The sequence below is a fragment of the Mustelus asterias genome, chromosome 2, assembly GCF_964213995.1.
Source record: "Mustelus asterias chromosome 2, sMusAst1.hap1.1, whole genome shotgun sequence".
NCBI classification, from domain to species: Eukaryota; Metazoa; Chordata; class Chondrichthyes; order Carcharhiniformes; family Triakidae; genus Mustelus; species Mustelus asterias.
Genome location: NC_135802.1, coordinates 41,054,464 through 41,081,876, shown reverse-complemented (window position 1 = coordinate 41,081,876; position 27,413 = coordinate 41,054,464). Strand labels below are relative to the sequence as shown.

At 43.4% G+C, this 27,413-nt stretch overlaps 1 protein-coding gene across 2 annotated transcripts in view; it reads left to right on the top strand.

Annotated features, from left to right (window-relative positions):
- The window catches only part of apbb1ip (amyloid beta (A4) precursor protein-binding, family B, member 1 interacting protein), a 144,838-nt gene that overhangs the window by 100,331 nt on the left and 17,094 nt on the right, over nt 1-27,413 (top strand). For both annotated transcript variants that reach the window (XM_078234083.1, XM_078234093.1), the window contains exons 6-8: nt 3,814-3,973; nt 13,362-13,483; nt 27,156-27,227. In XM_078234083.1, the coding sequence (XP_078090209.1) occupies nt 3,814-3,973; nt 13,362-13,483; nt 27,156-27,227 (354 nt within the window). The remainder of the gene's footprint in view (nt 1-3,813; nt 3,974-13,361; nt 13,484-27,155; nt 27,228-27,413) is intronic.

Below are 27,413 nucleotides of genomic sequence, written 5' to 3'. Positions count from 1 at the left end.
TGGGGTTGTTGTCAGTGCAGACCCGATGGGCCGAATGACCTCCTTCTGCACTCTCAGGTTTGTTAAATTTATGAGTGAGTGAAAAATTGTGGTTACCAACGAAAGATGCACTGATTCAGTTTTCTCTCAGTTATTCATATCTACTTCTCGATTAATGTTCTCCCAAGCAAGAAAGTAACGATTTACTTGCTGTAGCCAGCATCTTGGTGTTATGCCACTCCACCACAGAGTGTTAAGGAAATGGCTTGTTCCTCCTCAGTTCCTGATCTGACTTGGACCATCTGGAGGAAATGAAGCACTTCCCCAAGAAACAGGGAAGAACCAAACCAAAGGTTAAATCAACCTGCAACTGCTGTTCTTGCACACTTCCTACCAATTGCCTCCAAAGCTCCGCTGGAAGAACTCTCGGAACAGATGGCCTACCTGCCATTTCCTATTGCATTGGATGGACAGGAATTTACTCTGATTGAATACTGGGATGACAAAAGCCTTTGGTCTGATTTTCCCAGCAGTGTGATAGCAGGCTTGGAGGCAAAAGGGCCTGGAAAATAGGAGGGAGTTGGGCCAGATCTCTGTACATTCCTCATCAGTGGCAAAGGATAGATACCTCTGAGGGTGACTCCATGTTGAGGCATCTTCATTGTCCCTGACCTGACTCAGCAGTATCCGCTCCTCCCAGTCGAATTGCTGAGGCTCCAGAGCTGACAGCCATTCAATTGGGCCAGCAACATCCAGGGCTCACCCAGCCTGGAGGCAGCAAATTAGAAGGCCGCCCCCAGGAGCATCGCACTTTGCCGCTAAATGCAGAAGTCCAGCTTTGAGGTCCCTTTTTGATCCTGACATTGGAATCCCGTAGTGAGAAAATCCAACCTATTATCTTCAGACCCTGCTGAAAATCAGAGCAATTACCGAAATCGGGAAAGATTTGCCATGTGTACCACGTAGTCAAATTATAAAGACATTTAGCAAGAGCATATTTACATTGTTGCTACTGTTATAATCCCTGTTGAGACCAATAACTTTTAATTAAAAAATCCTGAATTCTCAGTGACCGACTCAAAGAATCATATGACAAGATTTCGTTTTTTTAAGACTTTTACTATAACAAACTACAATCAAAATCAACTAAATGTTACTCAGTCGGCAACTAACACACAAACTAAAGAAAGCATATCCCTCTTAACTTCTTAACATAACAGAAAACTCCACATCACATTTATGCATCATACTGCATTCCCTGTAGAATTGTAATATTGTAAGAAGTCTCACAACACCAGGTTAAAGTCCAACAGGTTTATTTGGTAGCAAATACCATAAGCTTTCAGAGCACTGCTCCTTCGTCAGATGGAGTGGATATCTGCTCTCAAACAGTGCACAGACACAGAAATCAAGTTACAGAATACTAATTAGAATGCGAATCTCTAAAGCCAGCCAGGTCTTAAAGGTACAGACAATGTGGCTGGAGGGAGCATTCAACACAGGTTAAAGAGATGTGTTGACAGACAGAACAGCTAGTGAGATTCTACAAGCCCAGGAGGCAAGCTGTGGGGGTTACTGATAATGTGACATAAATCCAACATCCCGGTTTAGGCCGTCCTCATGTGTGCGGAACTTGGCTATCAGTTTCTGCTCAGCGACTCTGCGCTGTCGTGTGTCGTGAAGGCCGCCTTGGAGAACGCTTACCTGAAGATCCAAGGCTGAATGCCCGTGACTGCTGAAGTGCAAAGTAACATTTAGTTGATTTTGATTGTCATTTGTTATAGTAAAAGTCTTAAAAATTGTAATATTGACAGGGACCAATCCAAAGGTACTCCCAGCTTACAACAGCTTGCTTTGCCTCATTTTGCTGGCTCATGATGTCCAGTCTCCACTGAAAGTTGTTTTCCTCCGTCGACTGAGATTTCCCAAACCGAAATCCAGCATCAAGGCCCAGTCCAGTGACTCCTTCCAGCCACGCCAGGGTGTATATCCAGTGTCCTTAAATCTTCACAGGTTCCATCTCTTTGAGCAGAGATTGAGCAAATAGCCACATTCTGCCTGGTGGCTAATAGAGAACAGCCTGTTCCCCTGATGTTCACAGCAGCTGTTGTTTCCCTGTATGCGTCTCTCTCTCTCTCTCTCCAGGACGCCTCTCTCTCTGTTCAGGATCTCTAAGCCAGTAGCTGGGATTCTTTAAGGCCAATAAAGGTCTCACTCACTGGTCGGAGAACCAGAGGTAAACCCCCGTCAATTTGATAACTGACACCCAAAGGAATCAAATGCCTTTCAAGGAGGCTGCTTCCATGGAAATGGTTGCCTCTGCAATGGTGGCAAAGGGCCTCACCACCAGTTGTAATTGCTGGCCTATCTGCAAAGTTGGACCATCGGACCTTCCTTGCAATTGAGATCCCAAGCAGTGGATGTCCAGCCTGCCAAGAACTATGTTCGTCAGTCGCAGGCCAATAGTTCCTCATGCTGCCAGTGGGAGTGGTGGCAGCCGGCAGTTTTGCACCCACCAGAGGCCCACAGGGATCGCAGGGTGGAGGTTACAGGGAAGGAAGAGCATGAGTATTGGAGGGTAGGGTGAAGGGGGATGACTTTCAGTAGTGTTCCCACCCTCCGCCTGATGCCAGAGCCCTCACTCAGGCAAAGTACCTGATCATGACCCCTCCCCTGAGAGACCTCTGGCAAATTAGTGGGTAGGGCCTGGGTGGGATTGTGGTCGGTGCAGACTCGATGGGCCGAATGGCCTCCTTCTGCACTGTAGGGTTTCTATTTCTATTTCTATGAAATCTGGCAGAATTTGCTGGGCAGCCTTCCTAAACCCTGGGAAAACCATGCAGCATACTGTTAATCCCTCAGTCACCATTAAATTGCAGTGGGTTCAGGGATAATGGGTGTTAATTGGCTAATTAATGAATCTAATTCACATCCTGCTGCCGGCAACTAGTTACGCCACATCAGTCCCTTCCACTCTTTGGTTCCATCAATGGAGGTTGTGGTACTGACTCTACCATGATTAAGTGGAGCAGGCCACCATATTTCCCATTGCGATGGGCTGTATTAAATCCAGCCCAGTAGGTCTGCAAGCAGCAACAACAACTACTTCTCGCTTTTTGTTCAGCTGTTAAATCTGACACGACATTAAATAAGTTTTGACCTGGGTCCATGTCTTCATAGCAACCAGATCACCTGGGCATGTATTTGTAACACAACATGTTAAAAATAATAATGTCTTTCACCTTGTGCCTGAAAGCATATATAGTCAATGAAATGTTTGAAATGCAGTTACTGTTTTAATGTTGGACCCAGAGAAAATCTTCCCTCTCTGTTAAGATAAAGAAATACAATTTGATAGATGTTGATATGGAAATGGAGATAATAAGAGCCTGGGAACTTGAGTAAAATATTTGGCCCCTTGAGCCTGTTCTGCCGCCTTTTGGTTTGACTAAGTTTGATCCAGGACATCGCTCCATCACTCCTTTGTCCCATATTCTGGCTATCAAAAATCAATCAATCTCAGATTTATAATATATTATTGATCTAGCATTGACATATGCAAAAACACTTTACTTGGATCATCCTTTCCCAAATGATCTGCCGCTAATTTTCAGAATTTTTCCCTTGGTCCTAGACTTTGCAGCCAGCAGAAATAGTTTCTCGCTGTACATCTTTTTGGTTCCCCTTAATACAGTATCTTGAAAACTTTGACCAAATCATCCCTTAATCCTTTACATTGTAAGGAATTGTACCTAGCTGTATTTGGGTATCTAAATGCTGGTTGGCAGGTCATTCAAGTGTGTTCCCTCACAATCCCTGTCTTTTACCCTTCAGCTGGTTGTCAAGGTCCTGATGAATGATAGCAGCAGTAAAACACTGATGGTTGATGAAAGGCAGACTGTGCGAGAGATTCTGGACAATTTATTTGAGAAGTCTCACTGTGACTGCAACATGGATTGGTGTTTGTACGAAAAAAATCCAGAGCTACAGATTGGTAAGATGTGGAATTTTAAAGAACTTTGCCCACCAGTCAGTTTGAAGCTGTAGCTTTAAAGCCTATTAATGATTCTGTGCAATTTCAATAATGTTATTTTTTAGAATGATAACTTCTAAACTAAATGGGGAATACCTTTAACTTTGAATTGATTCTGAAACCCTTCCTCCTCTTTCTGTATGTTAATGTTTCTTCCTCCCTTGCTGAAAACCTCTTCATTTATGCGGAGACCAAAGTCGGAAACAATTGTCAGATTTGCACAGTTCTTTATAGGTTTCCTGGAACCAAAGACCAACAGCGCCTTGTTTCTCAGAACATCCTACATGCTGGATTCTGGCCTTCCACCTCAGAACCCACCTGATTCATTCAAATCCTTTAGGGAAGGACATTACCTGGTCTGACCTACATGTACTCCAAACCCACAGCAATGTGGTTGACTCTTAACTGCCCTCTGAAACAGCCTAGCACGCCACATAGTTCACAGGGCAGTTAGGGATAGGCAATAAGTGCTGGCCCAGCCAGCGACGGCCACATCCCATTAATTAATATTTTGAAAAGTGACAGGTTGGGATCAGGCTGCCCAGGAGCCATGCCAGAGGTGTAGCCAGCAGCTCCTCCATGCCAGGAGCTAACTGCCACGAATCAAGGGTCACCTCAATCACACAACCCTTAAGATCAGCATCAAGTGCTCAATTCCTACTTTTCTTAGCTTCATGGGATTGTTAGAGGCAACAGTAAATAGATGATTAGAACACACATTTAGCTACCAGACATTGACATGAGTGTTTGGAAAAGGTAGAACAATGGTTTGTATCTGACTATTGATAATGTCAAGTTCAAACTGCACTTGGTTTTGTCCATTGTTGGTTCTTCTTGGAAGTTGTTTTGTGCATTGCCACAGCAGTATGATTATTTCTGTTATAGATGGAGACCAATTTGGCTCTGGTTATGATTTCTGTCTAAAAAAAACTCCCCCCCATATCCTTTGATCCCTTTCACCCCAAGAGCTATATCTCAATCCGTCTTGAAAACATTTGACATCAACTGCTTTTTGTGGTAGCAAATTCCACAGGCTCACCACTCTCTGGGTGAAGAAATTTCTCCTCATCTCAGTCCTAAAAGGTTTATCCCGTATCCTTAGACTGTGACCCTGGTTCTAAACACCCCCACCATCAGGAACCTCCTTTGTGCATCTACCCTGTCTAATCCAGTTAGAATTTTATTATTTTCTATGAGATCCCCCTTCATTCTTCTAAACTCCAGCAAATATAATGATAACCGACTCAATCTCTCCTCGTACATCAGACCCGCCATCCCAGAAATTAGTCTGGTAAACCTTCTCTGCATTCTCTCTAGAGCAAGAACATCCTTCCTCAGATAAGGAGACCACAGCTGCACACAATATTCCAGGTGTGGTCTTACCAAGACCCTATATAAATGGAGCAAGACATCCCTGCTCCTACACTCGAATCTTCTCACTATGAAGGCCAACATACCATTTTTTACTGCCTGCTGCACCTGCATGCTTACCTTCAGTGACTGGGGGCACAGTGGTCAGCATTGCTGCCTCATAGCTCCAGGGACCTGGGTTCAATTCCGGCCTTGGGTCACCGTTTGTATGGAGTTTGTACGTTCTCCTCTTGTCTGCATGGGTTTCTTCTGGGTAATCCGATCTTCTCCCACAGTCCAAAGATGTGCAGGTTAGGTGGATTGGCAATGCTAAGTTGTCCCTTAGTGTTAGTAGGGTAATTATGTGGGGTTACGGGATAGGCTTGGGTGGGATTGTTGTCAGTGCAGGCTCGATGGGCCGAATGGTCTTCTGCACTGTAGGGATTCTATGATTCAATCTGCATTTATTATGATATATGGTGGTGACTTTGTATTTTATTATTGATGTATTCAGGTTCGATGTGTACCTATTTTGTGCTTGATTATTTATGGAGTTGCTTTGTGCATTGTTAATATTTGTTTTCTTCTGAATCTACACTTATTCTCTGGTTTGTCAGTCATGGAGATGAGTAATACAGGAACGGGTGTACTAATTTGGTGTTGAGTTACCTCAAGTGGTGATAAGGTCATAGTCATGCTAGGCCTAAAGAGGCTGATGCATTGTCATGTGGCATTGGGTTCAGACTATCATTACGGACAAGGGGGAGATAAACAAGTTGTGTGTGATAGCTGGTGTAGCAAGGTGCCCTGTGGCAGTATGGGCACCTGCAAGTGGTAGCACATCTGAACTGGCATTATCCATGGGCTCCAAGGCCTGCAATTCAAGATATTTTGGTGCAATGGCCTTCTCACCTGTAGTCTAGACTGGGTCCTTCATGGATAGCAAAATCTTACAGTGTGCATGTTGTTCACTCTGCTGCATACTGCAGGATGAATGCATCATGGCAACTTCCTGTATGCTGCGCTTTGACCTACACTGCCCCTGGGTGGACATCACAGGCAATCCTCACTTCAAGAAAATGTAGCCCTTCCTGTTGTAGGGCAGTGGGTTCCAAGTTGGTACCTTGAGAACCATATTGGTGCCAGTGATAGCTCCCTGCATCTTGGGGAAGCCAGTAAACTTGTAGAATTGCTGCGTGCATCAAGGTACTACCCAATGTCCTTCAGGAAAAGGCAACTAGCCATTACAGACCTTTATAGATCCCTGGCAGATACTACAAGGCTCCCCTTTGGCTAACTAAAAGATGCGTAACCCAATAATATTCAAGGCTGTGTGCCTTTCATCTGTAATGCTAACACTCTGCAGTTGACTACGGCTTGAGGTTATTTTTCCAAAATGTCACACATGTGTTCAATGGCTTCCTTGTAGAAGTGCAATCACCTGATATGCAGCTCCCAAGAAAGACTTTGGTACAACCTATCCCCCCTGCACTATTTTTTTGTAGGGCTGCTAATAGGGAACGGCAGCTGTGCTTTGCCATGATGTCTGAATCTCATTGTACTCTTGTCTCTGCTGTACCTCTCACTTCTGCAATATGAATGCAGAGATATGTCCATTGGGTAGCCCAGACCTACTGCTCAATCAGTCTGAGCATGTTGGGCGAATTGGTGCATCAAAAAACTTTGAAGCGATGAGACTGAAAGCACTGTAGCATTTTAAAATGCAATTTGCCTCAGTTGCGGGGGAGGGGAAGAGTGGGGATTCCACCCCCGTATTCAGCAGGCGGGAATGGTGGAGGGGGTGGAGAATCGAGGGGGAGCCCCAAAACGGCTTTCACACCAACAGGATTTCCCCATTTGATCGGGGGCAGTGCCGAGTGGCAGTGCCTCGGGGTGGTGCCGGGGATTTCATGTCCATGGGGAGGGGGTCTTTTATTCTATTATTATCTTTCTGGCAACTTTAAAAGGGATGGCCCACCCCTTTATTTTTTTTTCATTAAGTGTCAAAAAATATAGCGAGAAAAGCTGGCAATGAAGCCAACAGGCTACGCACTGCTTTTCCCGCCTGAGTTGACAGCCAAAAAATGAGAAAAACTCCTCCCTACATCTTTAAACAAGAGCTATCGAATTAGGCAGCACTGGATTCTGACAGGCCAATGATGGAAGTGGCCAGATAGGATGAGAGAACATTCATATGGTGATTTCTGAGCACAAAAGCATTGGCAATCACTTGCAATGCATTTGCGCATTAGAAATGACCACTTGCACACCATTTTTATGATGGGAAAGTACATGAAATTACAGACTGTATTGACCCAAAGACACGTAACTCAATGACACGTAAGCGACAAGGGGTCAGAAGTGAACAGTCAGCCATCCAAGTGGAGATACTCTGACATGCTGTTGCTAATGAACAGCCCTTTATATACAAATATGCATAATTAAACATGTCATAGGTTTCCATCAGGAAGAAATGTTTGACGTTGTGTTATAATGTCATCTTGTGGGTATAAAATATGTATTCTCGCATCATTGTCCTTTCAACAAATATTATAAATTTGCTAAATAGTTCAAGGCATGATTATGATTCACTGTCAACCACAGTGGGGCTGCCCAGCTGACTCATGGAATGACAAAGCCACCCGAGATAGTTGGTCAGCTTCACATGTGGAGGCGATTACATTGCACTGTTAGGTGCCAATTATATCCAACAGCAGCAGTAGGCTTTCGGAATTAATGTGTTTGCCAGAGTACTTCTAACTCTATCCAATTAATTGAAACTGCTCTGTATTGTCAGACCAGTGGGAAAGTGATTCTTGTCTCCACATTTATTGTTCCACACAAGTTTCTAAATGTCAATGCTGGTCAGTTTTATGAGCCGTCACTTTTATCTCTGATTATAACCATTTTCACCCAGCTTGCTACTTGCCTGTTCCTCTCTGCTAATTTACCCAAGTGCACAAGAGTGGAATCAATGACTGTGATATCTTTAAAAGCTATAATGAGATTAACTCCCTATTGACTTTCTGTAGTGCCAGATTTGGGAGCCTGGAAGATAGGCGTAATCTGCATTGGGACAGCTCCCATCACTCTGTATTTTAAAACAGAAGTTGCTGAAAATATTCCTGAACAAAAATACAGGAACTCGTATTATTATTAAAACATAATGTGAATGTTAATGAAATGGAACAGCCGAATCCAAGCCTTTGAGTGCCTGTTGCCAATCCACCATCTGTATATAATGTCTCCTTCTTACCCAAAGGAAAAGGTTCTGTGGCTGTGAGTCACACAAAGTGCCTCAGAGGAGCTATTTTAAGCTTTAATGAAGTGACTGAAACTGTCTCAATACTGGGCTACCGCAGCTTATTTTTGGCACAGATGCAGTTTAAGAATTTGCAAATGGCATATGATCACAGGCCAAATTGTTATGCATGAGAATCCATGACTTTTAGGATTATCCGTGATGAAGTTAAGGAGGTCAGGACGTTTCAGATGATGACGAATGGAAACTTGGTCTGAATACAACTCTGTAAACTTGAAACATGGCACCGCTACAAAACCTCCACTATACTCAACAAGAGGCCTACAGTTACACACATTTAAGAGGTAACAATATCGTTGAGCAGACATTTGTCATGCTGTTATTTGGACTACACCAGGGTGTCACACACTGGAATAAGGTTGAAGAACATGCTGTATATCATGGCTGAAGAAAGAAGTATAGGCCTATCTATGGAAGAGAACTGAGAGAGAAGGTAAGGGGGAATTAGCAGAAGAAAAACAACATTGATTCACCAGAAACTAACTGAGTAGGTCTTTCCCTGAGGTTAATACCTTTCTGATTCACTTAATGTCCTTTTTCAACTTTTTAAAGCAAAATTATTGTGTGCAGATGTGGTGATTGCCTTTCAGGGCAACACAGCAGAGTAAGGGTCACATGGCCTGTGTGACCAATGGGAATGCAGAGTGTGGATTCACCCCCAAGGGGTGGAGCCCTTTAGGCAAAAAGACATTTTGGGAGCAAGCTACAGCCATAAGGCTGTACAATTCTTATTAATAAATACATTTTGTGTTCACTGATGAAGTCTGTGAAAAGGTACCTCTACAGCAATTTACAGCAATAACTGAGGGAGAGTTTCCAGGCTACAAGGTTCAAAAGTAGGTGGCTTGTATCTCAGTGAGCTATGGGAGATACGTCAATGATTATGAAGGGGTCACTGGATGCTGGGGAGGTGTCAGTAGATTGGAAACAAGCCAATGTGGTACCCATTTTCAAAAAGGACATCAATTCAAACTCAGGCAACAACAGTCCTTATTTCAATTCTATGTAAAATAATCACATTGATCATTAAGCTTATGGTGGAAAATTATCTGTCCAATATAAGCTTAATTAACAGCAATCAACATGGTTACTGACTGCTTTGAGGAAATGACATCCTAAATGAGTTGTAATAAGCATATGAAATGTCATAGAATCACTTCAGTGCAGAAGGAGGTCCATTGAGTCTGCACCAACTACAATCCCACCCAGGCCCTATTTCTGTAACTCCACATATTTACTCTGCTAATTCCCCTGACACTAGAATCAATTTAGCATGGCCAATCTACCTAACCTGCACATCTTTGTACTGTGGGAGGAAACCAGAGCACCCGAAGGAAACCCACATAGACATGGGGAGAATGCGCAACCTTAACAGCAGCACGGGCATTCAGCCTCTGATCTTCAGGTTCTCTAAGGCGGCCTTCACGACACACGACAGCGCAGAGTCACTGAGCAGAAACTGATAGCCAAGTTCCGCACACATGAGGACGGCCTAAACCGGGATGTTGGATTTATGTCACATTATCAGTAACCCCCACAGCTTGCCTCCTGGACTTGCAGGCTGTCCTGTCTGGAGACAATACACATCTCTGTGTATTGTCTCCAGACCTGTGCTTAATGCTCCCTCCACCCACATTGTCTGTATCTTTAAGATCTGGCTGGTTGTAGGGATTCGCATTCTAATCAGTATTCTGTAACTTGATTTCTGTATCTCTGTGCCCTGTTTGAGAGCACATTTCCACTCCATCTGACGAAGGAGCAGCGCTCCGAAAGCTTATGGTATTTGCTATCAAATAAACCTGTTGGACTTTAACCTGATGCTGTTAAAACTCTTACTGTGTTCACCCCAGTCCAACACCGGCATCTCCACATCATAACCTTAACACAGTCAGTGACCCGAGACCAGAATTGAACCCGGGTCCCTGGCACTATGAGGCTACCCACTGTGCCACCGTGCCGCCCCAAGTTAGAGTTCCATCAAGTTTCACAGAGAAAGTTGTTAGTTAATCTAAAGCTGCGAGAATTCAGGACAAATCCTCAGTATATATAAGATGTTGATGGGGTAAGTACGCATTGGGATATATCCCCAGGGTCTGTGCTGATGATATGAAAGTAGGAGAGGCAGTGAAATTGAGCTGGTAGGTCAGAAAGTTACAAAATAGGTAACTAAGCAGATAATGCCAGATGAATTTTAACACAGTAAAATTGTGCAAAGCAACACATTGAGCTGGATTTTCAGCACTCTGCAAATTGGTTTGGGAGGCAGGAGGACCTGTAAAATGGTGGCAGAGTGTGTTGGAGGGGCCTCTTACTTAAACTTCAACAATATCAGTGAGTAAATTCCTGAAAGGTGCCAGTATGCCTGAGGTATATGTAACTTGGAGCTGCCATTGATTCTGCTTGCTTCTCAATAGTAGTCTATAGAGATATGGGGCCGGATTCTCTGACCTTGCCCGCTGCTGGGATTCTCCAGTGCCGCTGCAGCGAATGGAGATTTGGATGAGTGCCAAATTTTCCATTCTCGCTGGCACCGGTAGCGGGGAGGGGGGAACGTGCGGGAGAATGCCAGCCATCATTTCTTGGTATAAGAGATCCCCAAACCATGTATGTGTTGTGTTCTGATAAGTGGAGGTACACACATTCACTCTCCTGTAATATATAATCCCACAAAGCTTCAATCATGAAGAAGCTCAATAGAAACCATGATAATAATAGGTCTTTGAGAAATATCTGTACCTATTAAAATGGAACTCTCTTCCAATTTAAATGTAGTCATTAACCAGAGCAAATCTCTTAATGGAGTTTTGGTGCCAATGTGAATATCTTGTAGGATTCTTCTATCACATTAACTCAGAAAAGTAAAATAACCTAGTTGGCCAGCCGTGGCATCATACTTTTGTTGAATATTCTGCAACAAATGGATTATTTTTAATATTGGCAGTCACCTCATGGTTCTGATATTGATCTATCAATCAAGAGGCAATCAATTCATAATCCCCCTGTGGCAAATTTTCAAAGTGTGATGTAGTCATCTGGTACTACTTGTAGAAGAATAATACAACAGCATTTATCTAAGATCAATGTGGTAAAGACTTCACAAAAATTTTCAAAGTGTGATGTAGTCATCTGGTACTACTTGTAGAAGAATAATACAACAGCATTTATCTAAGATCAATGTGGTAAAGACTTCACAAAAAATCACAATGATCCTATAATCACACAGGCACTTGATGAATGAGTCACTGTAATGTGGGGATGAGGGGAAAAATTCTGATCTTAAAATGATTCTCAATTACAATTACTGTCTAAGGATTGTTTGATCTTAAAATGGATTCGATCTTACAGCATTAACCTGAGACTTGGTATTTACTCTGCAATTATCTTGGGCAACAGTCTTTTGAAGCACACTTGAGTTAATAGTAAAGCTGACTGTAACTTTGATCCCTCTGTCTCTAGTTTCTTCCTAACAGTCCTATTTCTTTGCTAAATCAGGAGTAAGAATTGTTCAGGTTACTGCACATTACATCATCATCAATGTATTCAGAAAGTAATTGTGGCCTTGCTATAGACAGCAACTAGAACTGCCTTTTCCCCTGTAATTACCAGTACTTGATACTGCCTCTGAAGGGAGTTTCAAAGAGTAAAAGTTATAAATTTTGTCCATATATTGTAAGATTTTAGATCTTATATTGGGTGAAAATGAACTTCAACTCAGACTTATTTACATTTTGCTCATTCTCTTTTGAAGTGTTCACGTGTGGTTGATGATCATTTGTAATTTCTCGAGAGGTGGATTCCATTGCTCCATTTGAGAGTCTGAAATATTTAAATAGAGCAATGTGATCTACAAGGCAGAGATCAGAATTGTAGAAAGTAACACTGAAAAAAATTAGATGGGCATTTTTACTCATTATACCACAATGCTGAATGGAGGAATGGGCTAAGTAGCAGCTGAGCAGAGCGCAGATTTATCACCTTAGCATCGCAATATAAAATGCTGCTGGGCGCTATATTAATCAATCTCTGTCAGCTTGCTATGTGGCACTCTGCCAACAGAGCAGAATTACAGCAGATGTTTATACACAACGTCCAGCAACCCAAGTAAGTGAGCTGTAAACTTTTTGAGTTAGGGAAAAGAGTAGAATTTTATCCAAGTTAGAATCAGAATCATAGAACCACTCCCTACAGTGCAGAAAGAGGTCATTCAGCCCATCGAGCCTGCACCAACAGCAATCCCATCCAGGTACTATCCCCGTAACCCCGCGTATTTACCCTGCTAATCCCCCTGACACTAAGGGGTAATTAAGCATGGCCAATCCACCTAACCCACACATCTTTAGAGCGTGGGAGGAAACTAGAGCACCCAGAGGAAACCCCGCACACAGGGGGAGAACGAGGTCAGTACTGAACCCGGGTCCCTGGCGCTGTGAGGCAGCAGTGCCAACCACTGTGCCACCGTGCCACCCTTTGAGTCATCTTATACCTGTGACCCAACCCCTTCAGAAAAAATGAGCGCGGTATTCCCATAAATCAGGATGAGATCGGTGATCAGTGGATGTGCATCTGATAGTGCTAGTTGAACGAGGAATGTTGCATTTTAGATTGCAGTGTATTATCTTATAGTTTCGTGGGAATATTTTTAAAGGTCTGACTTTACGATTTTTTCCTTTCACCCAGAGAGATTTCTGGAAGATCACGAGAACTTGGTGGAGACTCTGTCGCATTGGACACGTGATAGTGAAAACACACTTCTGTTTGTTGAACGAAATGACAAGTACGGTGTCTTTAAAAATCCTCAGGTGAGCAAAAGAAATAAGAAGAAACCAGTTGAATGGTTGGCAATCCATCGGATGGGGAGCAGCCCAGAGGAGATTGCAGCATCAGAGAAAGTTGGAAGGGAGGTTTCAATCTGGCTCCTCAAAGTCTGTCCACCATTTACAAGGCACGAGTCAGGAGTGTGATGGAATACTCTTACTGGCCTGGATGGGTGCAGCTCCAACAACACTCAAAAAGCTTGACACCATCCAGGACAAAGCAGCCCATTTGATTGACACCCCATCCACAAACTTCCACTCCCTCCATCACTGACACACAGGCCAGATTTTTACCGCCCTGTCTGCCACAATATTAGAAGAAGGCGAGGGGCAGACAATGGAAAGGTCTGTTGACCTTGGGTGGGATTTTATGGTTTTGGAACGAGCGAGGTCGTAAAATCCCGTCCACAGTGTTAACGCCTACACCATGAGCTCTTATTTTAAGTAGCGACCTTTAATGTGGCACTTTATTAAATGCCCTCTTGGAAAGTACACCGCATTTACAGTTTCTTCGTTATCCATGTTGCTTGTTGACTCCTCAACGATATCTAATCAATTAGTCAGACATGATTCCTCTTTCACAAAACCATGATGACCCTGCACAATTGCATTGAGATTTTCCAAATGCCCTGCTTAACAATAGTTTCTATAATTTTCCTTATGATAGAAGTTAGGTTGATTGGCCAGTAGTTTCCTGCTTTCTGTCTCCATTCTTTCTTGAACAGCAGAGTTCTATTCGCTAATTTCTAATCTGATGGGACCTTTCCAGAATCTAGGGAACTTTGGAAAATTGCAACCAATACATCTCAGCAGCCAGACATTAGGATGTAGGCCATCAGGTCCTGGGGAGATGAGGGGTGGGATTCTCCCAAAAAAATTCAAAGTGTCAAATTCACATAAAAACTGGAGTAAATTCTGCTGCTTTTTTCAGCGGGATTTTTAAAATGAATCTCTCACACTCTGAGCATCACAGAGAGCCCTAGAATGAATCATGCTGAAAAGCTATTCCTGCTGGAGAGGCCGGCAGCACAGCGCTGAGCGGCCCACTGCCCACGGCCCACTGCCCATGCACCGATCTGTCAACGCCAAGATCGGCACAGGCGCAGTAGCCCCGCACTGCTGGCCTCCCAATTGCTGGCCAGCTCAATCACTGGCCAGCCTCGCAAGCTCACAACCCCCTGGGCTTTGCCACTTTGCTCCTTGGGCAGTGCCGGGGCACTGGTAATAATAGACTAGTGGGCCCGGTAATAATAGACAAATCCTCTCTTCAATCATTTATTCAGCTGCGCGCCAATGTCTGAAGCGGAGCTGACAATGCTGGAAATCTGGCAGCCAGAGACACACGGAGGCCGTGGCACCCAGCGGGAGGCCCAATACACGGGCTCCACTGATGTCTCCCGGCCCATTGCACTGCTGGAGCATCGCAGCGGGTTGGGAGAATCACCCCCAAGATCGTTCATATCCACCCGAGCATGCCTTGGATTAGTATCTCACCAGAATAAAGGCACCTCCAATAGTACAGCACTCCATCAGTATTGCTGGAGTATCAATTTGAATTCTTTTGTGCTCAAGCCCAGCAGTGAGACTTGAAAGGTCAGACTGCAGTGAAGGTGGGGCTTAGGGGTGAAGTAAAAGTTACATGTTTGCACCACTTAGAGTCATAGAGGTTTACAGCATGGAAACAGGCCCTCCAGCCCAACTTGTCCATGCCACTCTTTTTTTTAAGCTAATCCTAATTGCCCGCATTTGGCCCATATCCCTCTATACCCATCGTACCCATGTAACTATCTAAATGCTTTTTAAAAGACAAAATTGTACCCGCCTCTACTACTACCTCTGGCAGCTTGTTCCAGACACTCACCACCCTCTGTGTGAAAAAAGTGCCCCTCTGGACACTTTTGTATCTCTCCCCTCTCACCTTAAACCTATGCCCTCTAGTTTTAGACTCCCCTACCTTTGGGAAAAGATATTGACTATCTAGCTGATCTATGCCCCTCATTATTTTATAGACCTCTATAAGGTCACCCCTCAGCTTCCTACGCTCCTGAGAAAAAAGTCCCAGTCTATCCAGCCTCTCCTCATAACTCAATCCATCAAGTCTGGGTAGCATCCTCGTAAATATTTTCTGCACTCTTTCTAGTTTAATAATATCCTTTCTATAATAGGGTGACCAGAATTGCACACAGTATTCCAAGTGTGGCCTTACCAATGTCTTGTACAACTTCAACAAGACATTCCAACTCCTGTATTCAATGTTCTGACCGATGAAACCAAGCATGCTGAATGCCTTCTTCACCACTCTGTCCACCTTTGACTCCACTTTCAAGGAGCTATGAACCTGTACCCCTAGATCTCTTTGTTCTGTAACTCTTCCCAATGCCCTACCATTAACTGAGCAAGTCCTGCCCTAGTTCAATCTACCAAAATGCATCACCTCGCATTTGTCTAAATTAAACTCCATCTGCCATTCGTCAGCCCACTGGCCCAATTGATCAAGATCTCGTTGCAATTGGAGATAACTTGCAGCTTATTAATTAGAATGGTTTGTAGGGTAAGGCAATAGTGGAATGTGAGGAGGATCAGTTATAAGGATATCCTCAATGTTGATGGTTTCAGTCTTGCTACTAGGGGTCTAGGGGTACATGTTCATAGTTAAACCTACTCCATTGGTGGAGAGTACCATCCCCTCTATCGGAGTGAGGACATGTAACCGTGCTTGCTAACCTGGCTGGTTAGCTGCTGTTGCTGCCTGTGGTTGTGCGCTACCATTGTCTGCAAGAGAGTGGGTGGTGTATCAGTGAGTGTGGTGCAATGTGTTTGAATGGTGTAGGGTCGTGGTTTAATTTATAGCTGTGAAATGGTGTGAGGTTCGAAATGCTGCAAAGTACATAAGGTTGAGGTGAAACCATGACTGTAGAAGTATGAGTCATGGTTGATATTGTTCAGAAGTGAGTGAAGGGAATGCTGGTGCTTTGAGCAGTGTGTGAGGCGAGTGGCTCAGTTGCAAGGATTGGTAGAGATAGGCATTCATTGACTTTGACCAGTTGTGTGAGGTCATTAAGCTGCATATCGGCACAGGCTTGGTGGGTCAAAGAGCCTGCTCCTGTGCTGTATTTTTCTTTGTTCTTGTTCTGTCGGTCCCCAGGGCTACACTATTGATGTTAACCGTGACAGATATCTGTTCCCACTGCCTTTGCAGTGTCTGTCTGTATGGCCTTCTGTTCTCTTTTCAACTGAAGATCTCTCTCCTCCTGTTCACCCCCTGCATCAAAGTCTCTATTGTTCTGTTGGGGAGCTCGTCCTTTGCCATGTTGCGCCATGTTTGCGTATTTTCCAGGACGAACTCATTCTTAGAATGACCTCCAGCACCTTCTCTAGTCAAAATGCACCTCCCCTTCAAGAGGTACAGGCTAACTCTAAATGGCGCAGGCTGGTTTATACTTGTACTCACCCCTCACGTGTGAAGCAAATCAGCGTCGTGCTTGGCACTGACTGCGCAAAAATCACTGCATTGAGCACGGCGCACAAAGATTGCCGTCTGCATTGGAAACAACAGGCGCAGATTGATAATGCGTCAGAGTCCCCCATTTTCTGGCCTTATCCAATTTACCAGTCCTAGGTTTCAAACTGTAGCTAGTCAGCATCATCAGAGGGTTGGATGGTGAAAAAGTGGAAGTTTATTTTGCTGTATTAATACATGTGGGTGGATGCATTTACCCAACACTGAAACTAAAACTTCTCCCTATATCTGCCAGTTCATATTCAGTGTTGAAATAACAAATATGATGATTCTGCTGGGTTATATTTAGGATCTTTCATGATGTCTCCGTAGAGTTTTTCAGCAGCTACATTAGCACATTCATGTAATCAGATGGGAATGCAGAGCACAATGTTCCCCATATCTCTATCCTGAAGGCTGATTGGCAATTTATGGAATTAATAAACCTCAATTACTCTCCGAGTGAAAATAACACTGAGATATTTTAATGAAAATCTTTTTAGTGTTGAAGGGATAAAATAAAATCTGATGAGAATGCCTGATTCTCTAATTGGCCACATCTGATCACCCTGTTCCACACCATTGTTGCATTGAGTTAGATACAATCCACAGCAGTAAATGTACAGTGAAGCAGTCAGTGAACTTAGGCACATATATTTAGTTGATAGGCACATAGTCAGTAGTTTGTTTAATGGCCTCTTTATTTCAGAGAGCTTCTTTCAATGTTAAGAGCAGCAGAGACATAATACTGTTGTTAATTGACCCAGAAATCTTACATTTTGAGAACTGCTGGAGAGACTTTGCTCTCTCTCCTCCACCAAAAGTGCCAATTGCAGCAAATTTAAACCTCATACCACTTGACATCTGGCCATCATTTCTGTCCTGACCTGCTGACACATCAGTCTGCTTCCACCAAACCAGAAATTCCTCTTTCACATTGCTGGCCTCAATTAATAATCCCCCACCATTTGGAAGGCTCAGCCCGATTGGAAAAAATCAAGAGTGTGGTTTTTTTTTTACTTTTCCAATTCAATCAAATCAAGTCCAATTCAGAGTCTCAACAAGTTGAGACATTTCCGATCCAGGCTGACAAGACAGGGCATGCAATCCTCTACCCTGTCTTGGGCCTGATCTACATGAGCCAAGCTGATTGGAGTAGGCGCAGGTCTTCCTCCTCCAAGGCTTGATCTCATTTGCATCTTAGCCAAAAGGCCGAGATGCCGCTTTTAAAAATTGCTTCATATGAAAATGAAGCTTAAATGCAACCCAATGGCCACTACCAAGCACAGCATCGGCAGACCACACTTGATCTTAGCCAAAAGGCCGAGAAGCGTGTGGCATGTGGTTTTTTCAAGAGTGTGGTTTTGCACTAACTGCACTTGCACAGAATTGGTATTTGTGCAGTGTAGTCAAAGCTCTGATCAGGACTTTGCTCTCTTCCCTACTCTTCTTTATGGATAATATGAATATTCAGTCAGGTGGACCCAGCCCTCAATGGCTTTGAGATTACATTGCTGATAATGACAACTTAATGTGCTCACCTGAAATTTTTCCATCTGTAACTGTAACTCAGTAATTCACACATTTCTTTTAAATAGATTAATTCTTCCCCTAAAACATCAGATCAAGCAATTCTGAACAAGTAAAAGCCATTGCAAACTAAGATTATAACTGGTTGAATAGGGAAGGCAGTGGCATAGTGGTTTCATCACTTATCACAGAATTGTTACGGTGCAGAAGGAGGCCATTTGGACCATTGTGTCCGCACCAACTCTCCAAATGAGCATCATGACTTAATTTAAAGTTTATTTATTAGTGTCACAAGTAGGCTTACATTAACACTGCAATGAAGTTACTGTGAAAATCCCCTAGTCGCACAGTCCGGCACCTATTCGGGTACACTGAGGAAGAATTTAGCATGGCCAATGCTCCTAACCAGCACATCTTTCAGACTGGGAGAGGAAACTGGAGCACCCGGAGGAAACCCACTCAGACACAGGGAGAATGTGCAGACTCCGCACAAACAGTGATCCAAGCCGCGAATCGAACCTGGGTCCCTGTTGCTGTGAGGCAGCAGTGCTAACCACTGTGCCACCGTGCCGCACCTATGGCATTCCCCTGCCCTTTCCCTGTATCCTTGCATACTGTTTCTATTCAAATTATCATCTAATGCTTCTTGAATGCCTCAATTGAACTTGCCTCCACCACACTTCCAGGCAGTGCATTCTGCACTCGAACTACATGTCTGAAAACAATTTTTCTCAGATCAGATTTGCTTCTTTTGCAAATCGCTTTAAATCTGTGCTCTCTCATTCTTGATCCTTTTATGAGCAGGAAAAGTTTCTCCCTATCTACACTATCCAGCCCCCTCATGATTTTGAACATCTCTAGCAAATCTCCTCTTAGCCTCTTCTCTCCAAGGAGAACAATCCCAAGCTCTCCAAAATCTACCCTCATAATTGAAATTTCTCAGCCCTGGAACCATTCTTGTAAACCTCTTCTGCACTCTCACTAATGCGTTCACATCCTTCCTATAGTGTGGCACCCAGAACTGTACACAATATTTCAGCTAACATATTTCAGTGTCTTGTACAAGTTCGGTATAACCTCCTTGCCTCTTGTACTCTATGCCTCTATTAATAAAGCCAAGGAAAATATATGCTTTATTAACTGCTCTCTCCATCTATCCATCAATGATCTATGCACATATACACTCAGGTCCTTCTGCTTCTGCAACGCCTTTAGAATTTTACCCTTTATTTTATATTGCCTTTACATGTTCTTCCTACCAAAAAGCATCACCTCACACTTCTCCACATTGAACTTCATCTGCCACCAAACTGCTCACTCTACCAACTTGTCTATGTCCTTTTGCACTTCTACACTGTCTTCTTCACAGTTTAAAATACTTCCAAGTTTTGTGCTATCAACAAACTTTGAAATTGTCCCTGCACACCAAGATCTAGGTCATTAATATACATCACAAAAAGAAAGGGTCCCAATACCAATCCCTAGGGAACACCACTGCAAACCTTCCTGCAGCCTGAAAATATCCATTGCTTCCTGTTATTTAGCCAGTCTTGTATCAATGTTCTTTGTATTCCATGAGCTATAACTTTTCTCACAAGTGTTGTGTAGCACTGTATCGAATAATTTCTGAATGTCCATGTACACCTCATCAACAGCCTTACTCTCATCTACCCTTTCTGTTACCTCCTCAAAAAAACTCCAGCAAGTTAGCTAAACATGATTTCCCCTTTAGAAATCCATGCTGGTTCTTCCAAAGCAATGCACGTTTTTCCGTGTGACTGCTAATTCTATCCCGAATAATTGTTTCTAGAAGCTTGCCTATGACTGATGTTAAACTGACTGGCATGTTCTTGGGACAAAGACGTAATACTTGCAATTCTCCAGTCCTCTGGCATGTCTCCTGAGTTTAGGGAAGACTGGAGGATTATGGTCAGCGGCTCTGGAATTTCCATTCTCCCTTCCTTCAATATCCTTGGATGCATCTCATCTGGTCCTGGTGTCTTGTCAGCTTTCAGTATTGACAGTCTATTTGACAACTTCCTCCTTATCAATTTTGAACTCTTCTAGAGACAGAATTTCCGCGTCAGCCACCATGTCCGGGGGAGCATTGATAAAGTCAGATGTGAAATATTCATTTAATTCCTCAGCCCTGCCTCCTGTCTCCAAATGTAAATTCCCTTTTAGGTCCCTAATCTGTTTTAGTCCTCCTTTTAACATCCTTTTATTATTTATATGCCTATAGAAGACTTTGGGATTCTCCTTTATGTTGGCTGCCAGCCTTTTCTCATGTTCCCTCTTTGCTTCTCTAATGTACTTTTTCATCTCTCCTCTGAACGTTCTGCATTCCGCTAGGTTCTCAGCTGTATTTCTACCTGATACCTGTCATAAGTACGCTTTTTCTTCCTTATCGTAACTTCCATCTCATTTTTCATCCAGGAAACTCGGGATTTGTTTGCCACAACTTTCCCTGTTAAAGGAATATACATTGACTGTGTCCAAACCAGCCCATCGTTCAGCTATAGCTTTTCTCACTGACCTCTTGCTCCAGCCTATCTCATCAGACTCACTCTGGAATTGCACTTAGATCTTTTGAAAATATATTTTCAAGGCATTTCAACACTCTCATATTTCAATTTCCGACATCCTTTAGTCTTAAGTTTTCAAAAAATATCTGCTAGACATTGCAACATTTCCTATTTCCAGTGAATAGACATGATTCTGACAGGAGATGTGGCTACAGTTACTGTACATACACATGGGGACTCTAACCACACCCTGCTGTTCTTTGTATAACTATCTCCCAGTTACCTAGTGACCCAGTCACCAGTCTCAGAATAAGCTCTGCATAAACAACCGAAAGGTACTTCCCAGAAGTACTGGGGGTGGGGGGATTGGGCTGGCATCTTCCTCAATTATTTCAACTTCCTTTCCCTTTAACTCTTGGTTGCTCTTTACAGTCTACATGAGGCTTTGTTACAGTGAGCAGGGGTTTCTGAATTTCAATTCTCCTTCATCAACTTATATTTTTGGACTCGATTTCAGGGCTAGCCTGTGTCAAGTCAAACCCACACTTGTCCTCACCCAACATGCGGATACTTTCCTGAAATGTATTCAGGTGTGGGAATGATAGAAGATCTTTCTCCTCATTACAACGGGGATGCTGAAGCAAATTATTAAACTCTATTGACATTTTTATTTATAGAATAGAATCTCTAGTGCAGGAGGAGGCCATTCAGCCCATTGAACCTGCACTGACAAGAATCCCACCCAGGCCCTAACTCCGTAACCCATATATTTACCCTGCTAATCCCCCTGACACTAAGAGCAATTTAGCATGGCCAATACACCTAACCCGCACATTTTTAGACTGTGGGAGGAAACCGGAGCACCCGGAGGAAACCCATTAAGACACGGGGAGAATGTGCAAACTCCACACAGACAGTCACCCAAGACCAGAATTGAACCTGGGTCCCTGGCACTGTGAGGCAGCAGTGCTAACCACTGTGCCACCGTGCTGCCCCAATCTGGGATTATTTATCATAGAATAAGGCAGGAATCAATTTTGGTAACATTTTAATCTTTATAGGTCTGTACATAGTGGAAGGTGCATTTTGCAGTTGATGTTTAAGCACATTTGTGTTATATATGTAGGTTGTGATGCATGCATGTTTCTCAGCAGGTCTGGCCCCTTAGTGTCGGGGGGATGTAGTAGGGTAAATAATGTGGTCACAGGGATAGGGTCTAGGTGGGATTGTATAGGTCAGGTGACACTGGGGCCCAGCTCCACCCAGGGTGGAGTGCTACAAGTCTATTCCATGGGACAGGACTTTGTGGCCACACTCACCGCAAGAATGAAAAATCCTGCTCGAGGTCAGCATGGTCTGCCCCCGCCCTCTACACAATCCCATTATGGGCAGTACGGGAAAATTGCGCCCGTGATCTTTTTATATCTTATAACAAGACCCAAGCATAATAGTTTGATTATGCAATAAGTTCTAATAACACCAGTGGAGACTATTAGCTTGAAAGAACCTAATGGCGTTGAAAGCTGAATTTACAGTTAAAGCCTCAGCACCCAGGATTAGTGATTCTCAACAATCGGTCAATGTTCTCTAAAACATGGGCTGCAGGAGTTTCTTCCTGGTTAGGTCGACATTTTAAACTTGTGTGTCAGCAATTCCACGGAGACAAAACTAAACACCACTTCCATGCCCATTTATCAGGTGTAAAACAAAAGAAGTCAAACAAACATTTTGCAGATGAAAACAAAATACTGTGCATGCTGTAAATCTGAAATAAAAAAAGATAATGCTGGACAAACTCAGCAGGTCTGGCAGCATCTGTGGAGAGAGAAACACAGTTAATGTTTCAAGTCCATATGATCCTTCTTGTGCAGCAGTGTCCCATGCCTAGATGGCACCTGAAGTGTACCCAATGTCATCTTGGCTCCGGGGGTATATAGTCATCCATGGCAGCCACCTGAAAGAATCATTAGGCCCTTTCCAATTGCTCGTGAGAAGCTCATTTATGTTTCATTATCCCAATCCAAATTTGACAGGACTAAGTGGTACATTCACTTATTTTTTGGTGTTCTTCTCTGGCCTAACGAGTGGAGGCCGCCAACACAGGACTCCACATGAATGTGGAGCCATAAGGAGCATTCCTCTGCCTGGACCTACAGTACACCTGCTACTAGACAACATTTGTCCCCTTTACATTCTCCTTCACCTCCTCCCCCACAGGCCTAACTGAGAGCTGCTGTTGACATTACAGACAGTCCAAATTCGTGTCAAGAAAGCTGGCTTTCTGCATCAGGATGTTTCTCGACATGGTGGCACAGTGGTTAGCACTGCTGCCTCATAGCTCCAGGGACCCAGGTTCAATTCCGGCCTCGGGTCACTGTCTGTGTGGCGTTTGCACATTCTCCCGCGTGTCTGCGTGGGTTTCCTCCGGGTGCTCCGGTTTCCTCCCATATTCCAAAGATGCGCGGGTTAGGTTGATTGGCCATGATAAACTGCCCCTGAGTGTCAGGGGGATGTAGTAGGGTAAATACATGGGGTCACGGGGATAGGGCTTGGGCGTGACTGTTGTTGGTGCAGGCTCATGGGCCAAATGGCTTCCTTCTGCACTGTAGGGATCCTATGAATTATGTCAATGAAATCTAAAGCCAAATTTTGGACAAGCTCTATTTTATAGTGCACTGACCATTTCTTACACTAAAGCAGGATTAAGTATGTTTACACCTTCCCCCATACCCAATCACCCACCCTCCCCGAATCCACCCCAGCACTGCCACCCCCAGCGTGGCTCAATACCTTGTTCCACTATAAAGTATTATGACTGGTAATTCTAGATCTAGTAAAAGGAACTCTTAAAAGGCTTGCATTCACTTAGCATCTTTGACAATGTCAGGATATCACAAAGTGCAATTAGGTTATTCTGGAAAGTCACTGTTGTACTTTAATGTAGCCAAGAAAAAATGGCAGGTACAAAGAATATTAAACCACAGGAATACTGGATTTGAGGAGGAATTTCTTCTTTCAAAAAGTGGCGAATCTTTGGAATTCTTTGCCCCAGGAAGCTGAGTGTTTGGACATTTTCAAGGCTGAGATCAGTAGGTTTTTAATCAGTAGGGAAATTAAGGGGTATGGAGATAAGGCAGTAAAGTGGACTTATTGAGAGTTAAATCAGCCGTGATCTTATTAAATAGCGGAGCAGGCTCAAAGGGCTGAATGGCTTACTCCTGTTCCTATTTATTATGGTCTTATGGGAGGGGTGTTGCCCCTGTAGAAATCACTGGAGTGCTAAGGAGTGACTATGGAGTGACTATGGAGACAACACAATAGCCAATGCACCAACGTTAGTACGAAACACATAATGCACACTCACATAACAGGGAAATCTACGTTACATCATGCATGATGCCATTGGGATCCCCTCAGCAATTTTAGATAGAGTGAGTGAAAAGCTACAGTGCTTCGCCCAGCAAGTGAAGACAATTGGGAAGAGGGGGGCCAGAATTTTCCGAAAAAAAACATTCTTTTGCTTTCCATCTGGAAAGTGTTTACCTGGGCCCTGCAAGGAAAGTTCTGGCCTTCCATTCTGCAATCCCATTCCTCCTTCCTAATCCCAAGAGCCACATGAAACAGTGTTAGCAGTCAATCAGGTCACTAACCTGCTGCTGGCAGGTGACCTGTGGGCCACAAGCTTTGAAGAATAAAAGAGCAATTGTAGCTTATTCTCCCACTCAATCATGTTTTGCCATTCAATGGAATCACGGCTGATCTGTATCTTAACACCATCCTTCTACTTTGGCTACATACACTTTCAACTCCCCGCTTAATGAAAATAGATTGAAAATTATTGATTGAGTCAGTATGTATTATTTATTATGGCAAAGAGTTCCACAGTCCTACCACCTTTAGTATAAAGATTTCCTGGCTTCACTCTTGAATGGCTTTGCACTGATGTTTAGGTTTTTATCCCATTGTCCTCTAATGCCCCTCTACCTCCACCAGGGAATAACTGCCTCTATCCACCCTACCAACTCCTTCCAAAATCTTAAAATCCTCAGGTATTGATTCATAATGATTATTCACTGTTTCCTGTGCAGGGTGATTCCAGCTATCTATGTACCAATGAGTGTCCTTCCAAGGCAAAGACACAATTCCAAGGCAATTGTGTCTGTATCTATATATGCCGTGTTTGTGAAACCTATCACTCTACTCGCCTGATGAAGGAGCAGCGCTCCGAAAGCTCGTGATTCCAATTAAACCTGTTGGACTTTAACCTGGTGTCGTGAGACTTCTTACTGAACCAATGAGGGTTAGGGAAGAATTTCTTTGAACTTCTTTCGAAATTGGCCTGTTTCCAGTTGTTCTTTTGGTTCTCAGGAGATTCTGTATCTGGTCGGGGGAATGTGGGAGGGTGAGTCAAAGATACATTTAGACTGCATCTTTTCTACAAACAGCATGGCTGATCTTTTCCTGTCACTTTTGTACGTTGCCATGTTTGTCAGAGTAAATGGTGTCAGGCTCTTAGACTTCTTCCCTGCACAGGAATCACCCTGCACAGGAAACAGTGAATAATCATTATGAATCAATACCTGAGGATTTTAAGATTTTGGAAGGAGTTGGTAGGGTGGATAGAGGCAGCTCAGACGTCTTAAACTAAGTATGAGTTTGATTGCCTTTTCTGCTCTGCTTCCAATACATGAATATTTTTGTTGTAATACGGTGACTGGAATTGAATGCATCACTCCAAGTGTAGCCATATCAATGTTTTGTGTAAACTCATCGGGTAGGATTTTACGCTGGCAGGATTTTCTGCTCCCACCGAATTCAATGGACTTTTGAATGTTTCATAGTATTTTCCAACCCCACCCGCTCCGTGACTGGGCCATAAAATTCCACCATCATCGCAATGTGCTATCAAACAGTGTTGTTGGCTTCAACAATAGCAGCAGATTCTTCCCTTGTATAATGTCCTGCAGCTGAGAGTTATTCCGTTTGCATTCACATTCTTTGTTTCATTTATCTAGAACCATAAAACACCTACAGTGCAGAAAAAGTCTGCATTGACTTGGCAAAAGAACTTCTTACACACACACACACACACACCCCCCCCCCCCCCCCCGCCCACCCCGTCCCCATAACCACGCACATTTACCGTAGCTAATCCACTTAACATACATAATAAAAGCAAATTACTGCAGATGCTGGAATCTGAAACCAAAAGAGAAAATGCTGGAAAATCTCAGCAGGTCTGGCAGCATCTGTAAGGAGAGAAAAGAGCTGACGTTTCGAGTCCAGATGACCGGGCTTTGACAAAGGGTCATCTAGACTCAAAACATCAGCTCTTTTCTCTCCTTACAGATGCTGCCAAACCTGCTGATATTTTCCAGCATTTTCTCTTTTGGTTCCACTTAACATACATATCTTTGGACACTAAGTGACAATTTAGTATGGCCAATTCACCTAACCTGTACATCTTTGGAGTATGGGAGGAAACCTGTGCACCCAGAAGAAGCCCACGCAGACAAAAGGAGAACATGCAAACTCCATGCAGACAAACAGTTAAGGCCAGAATTGAACCCGGGTCCCTGGCACCGTGAGGCAACAATGCTAATCTGTGTCACCATTTCACCCATAATTATCTCATGTTATCAACCATTTTGTTTCGCTGTTTCATGTAGTTTGAACTCTCTCCTCATTCTCTCCATCCCTTATGATACCACCATCACCAAGTTGGTGTCACTTGAAAATTATTTCCATCCTGAGCTCCAGATCATGGATACTTATACTTATTGTAAATAATAGTAGTTCCAGAGAATGACATGTCCCTGTAGAACTGTACCTCAGCAAGGACACAATGTTCGCAGGACAAGAGGTGAGGACAGAAACTGGTGGAAATAAACAGCAAGCAAGTAAAAATATATTTTTGAAAAGCTGCTCCATGAATTTGTTGACACGAGGAGCAAAACACTAAAAATAAATGGAAAGCTACCAGACAATCACTACCAGAGTCACATAACATTCATTATGTTTATGGTGAGTTTTATTCTGTGAAAATATATTTCATTCTGTCAAGTTTCAGATAAATAACTTTCCTTTTATGTTTTTTGTTCAGAATTTCTACATTGCAAAGAAAAAAACAGAAGGGAAGGATATGAAAGAGAAAAACAAAGAGGCTTTACTGGAGGTCAGTAAATTTGGAAAGAATGTCTAAAGCTGTCAGAATTTTTGGAGATGTAAGGTACTGTTAAGGAGAGGGATGGTACCCTTTGTGACTATTCAGAGTAGCACCACCAGGAGACACGGTCACTGTTCAGGAATGCAAGAGACCTCAGGCCTAAAAAAATTAAAAATTTAGTGCCCAGCATAGAGG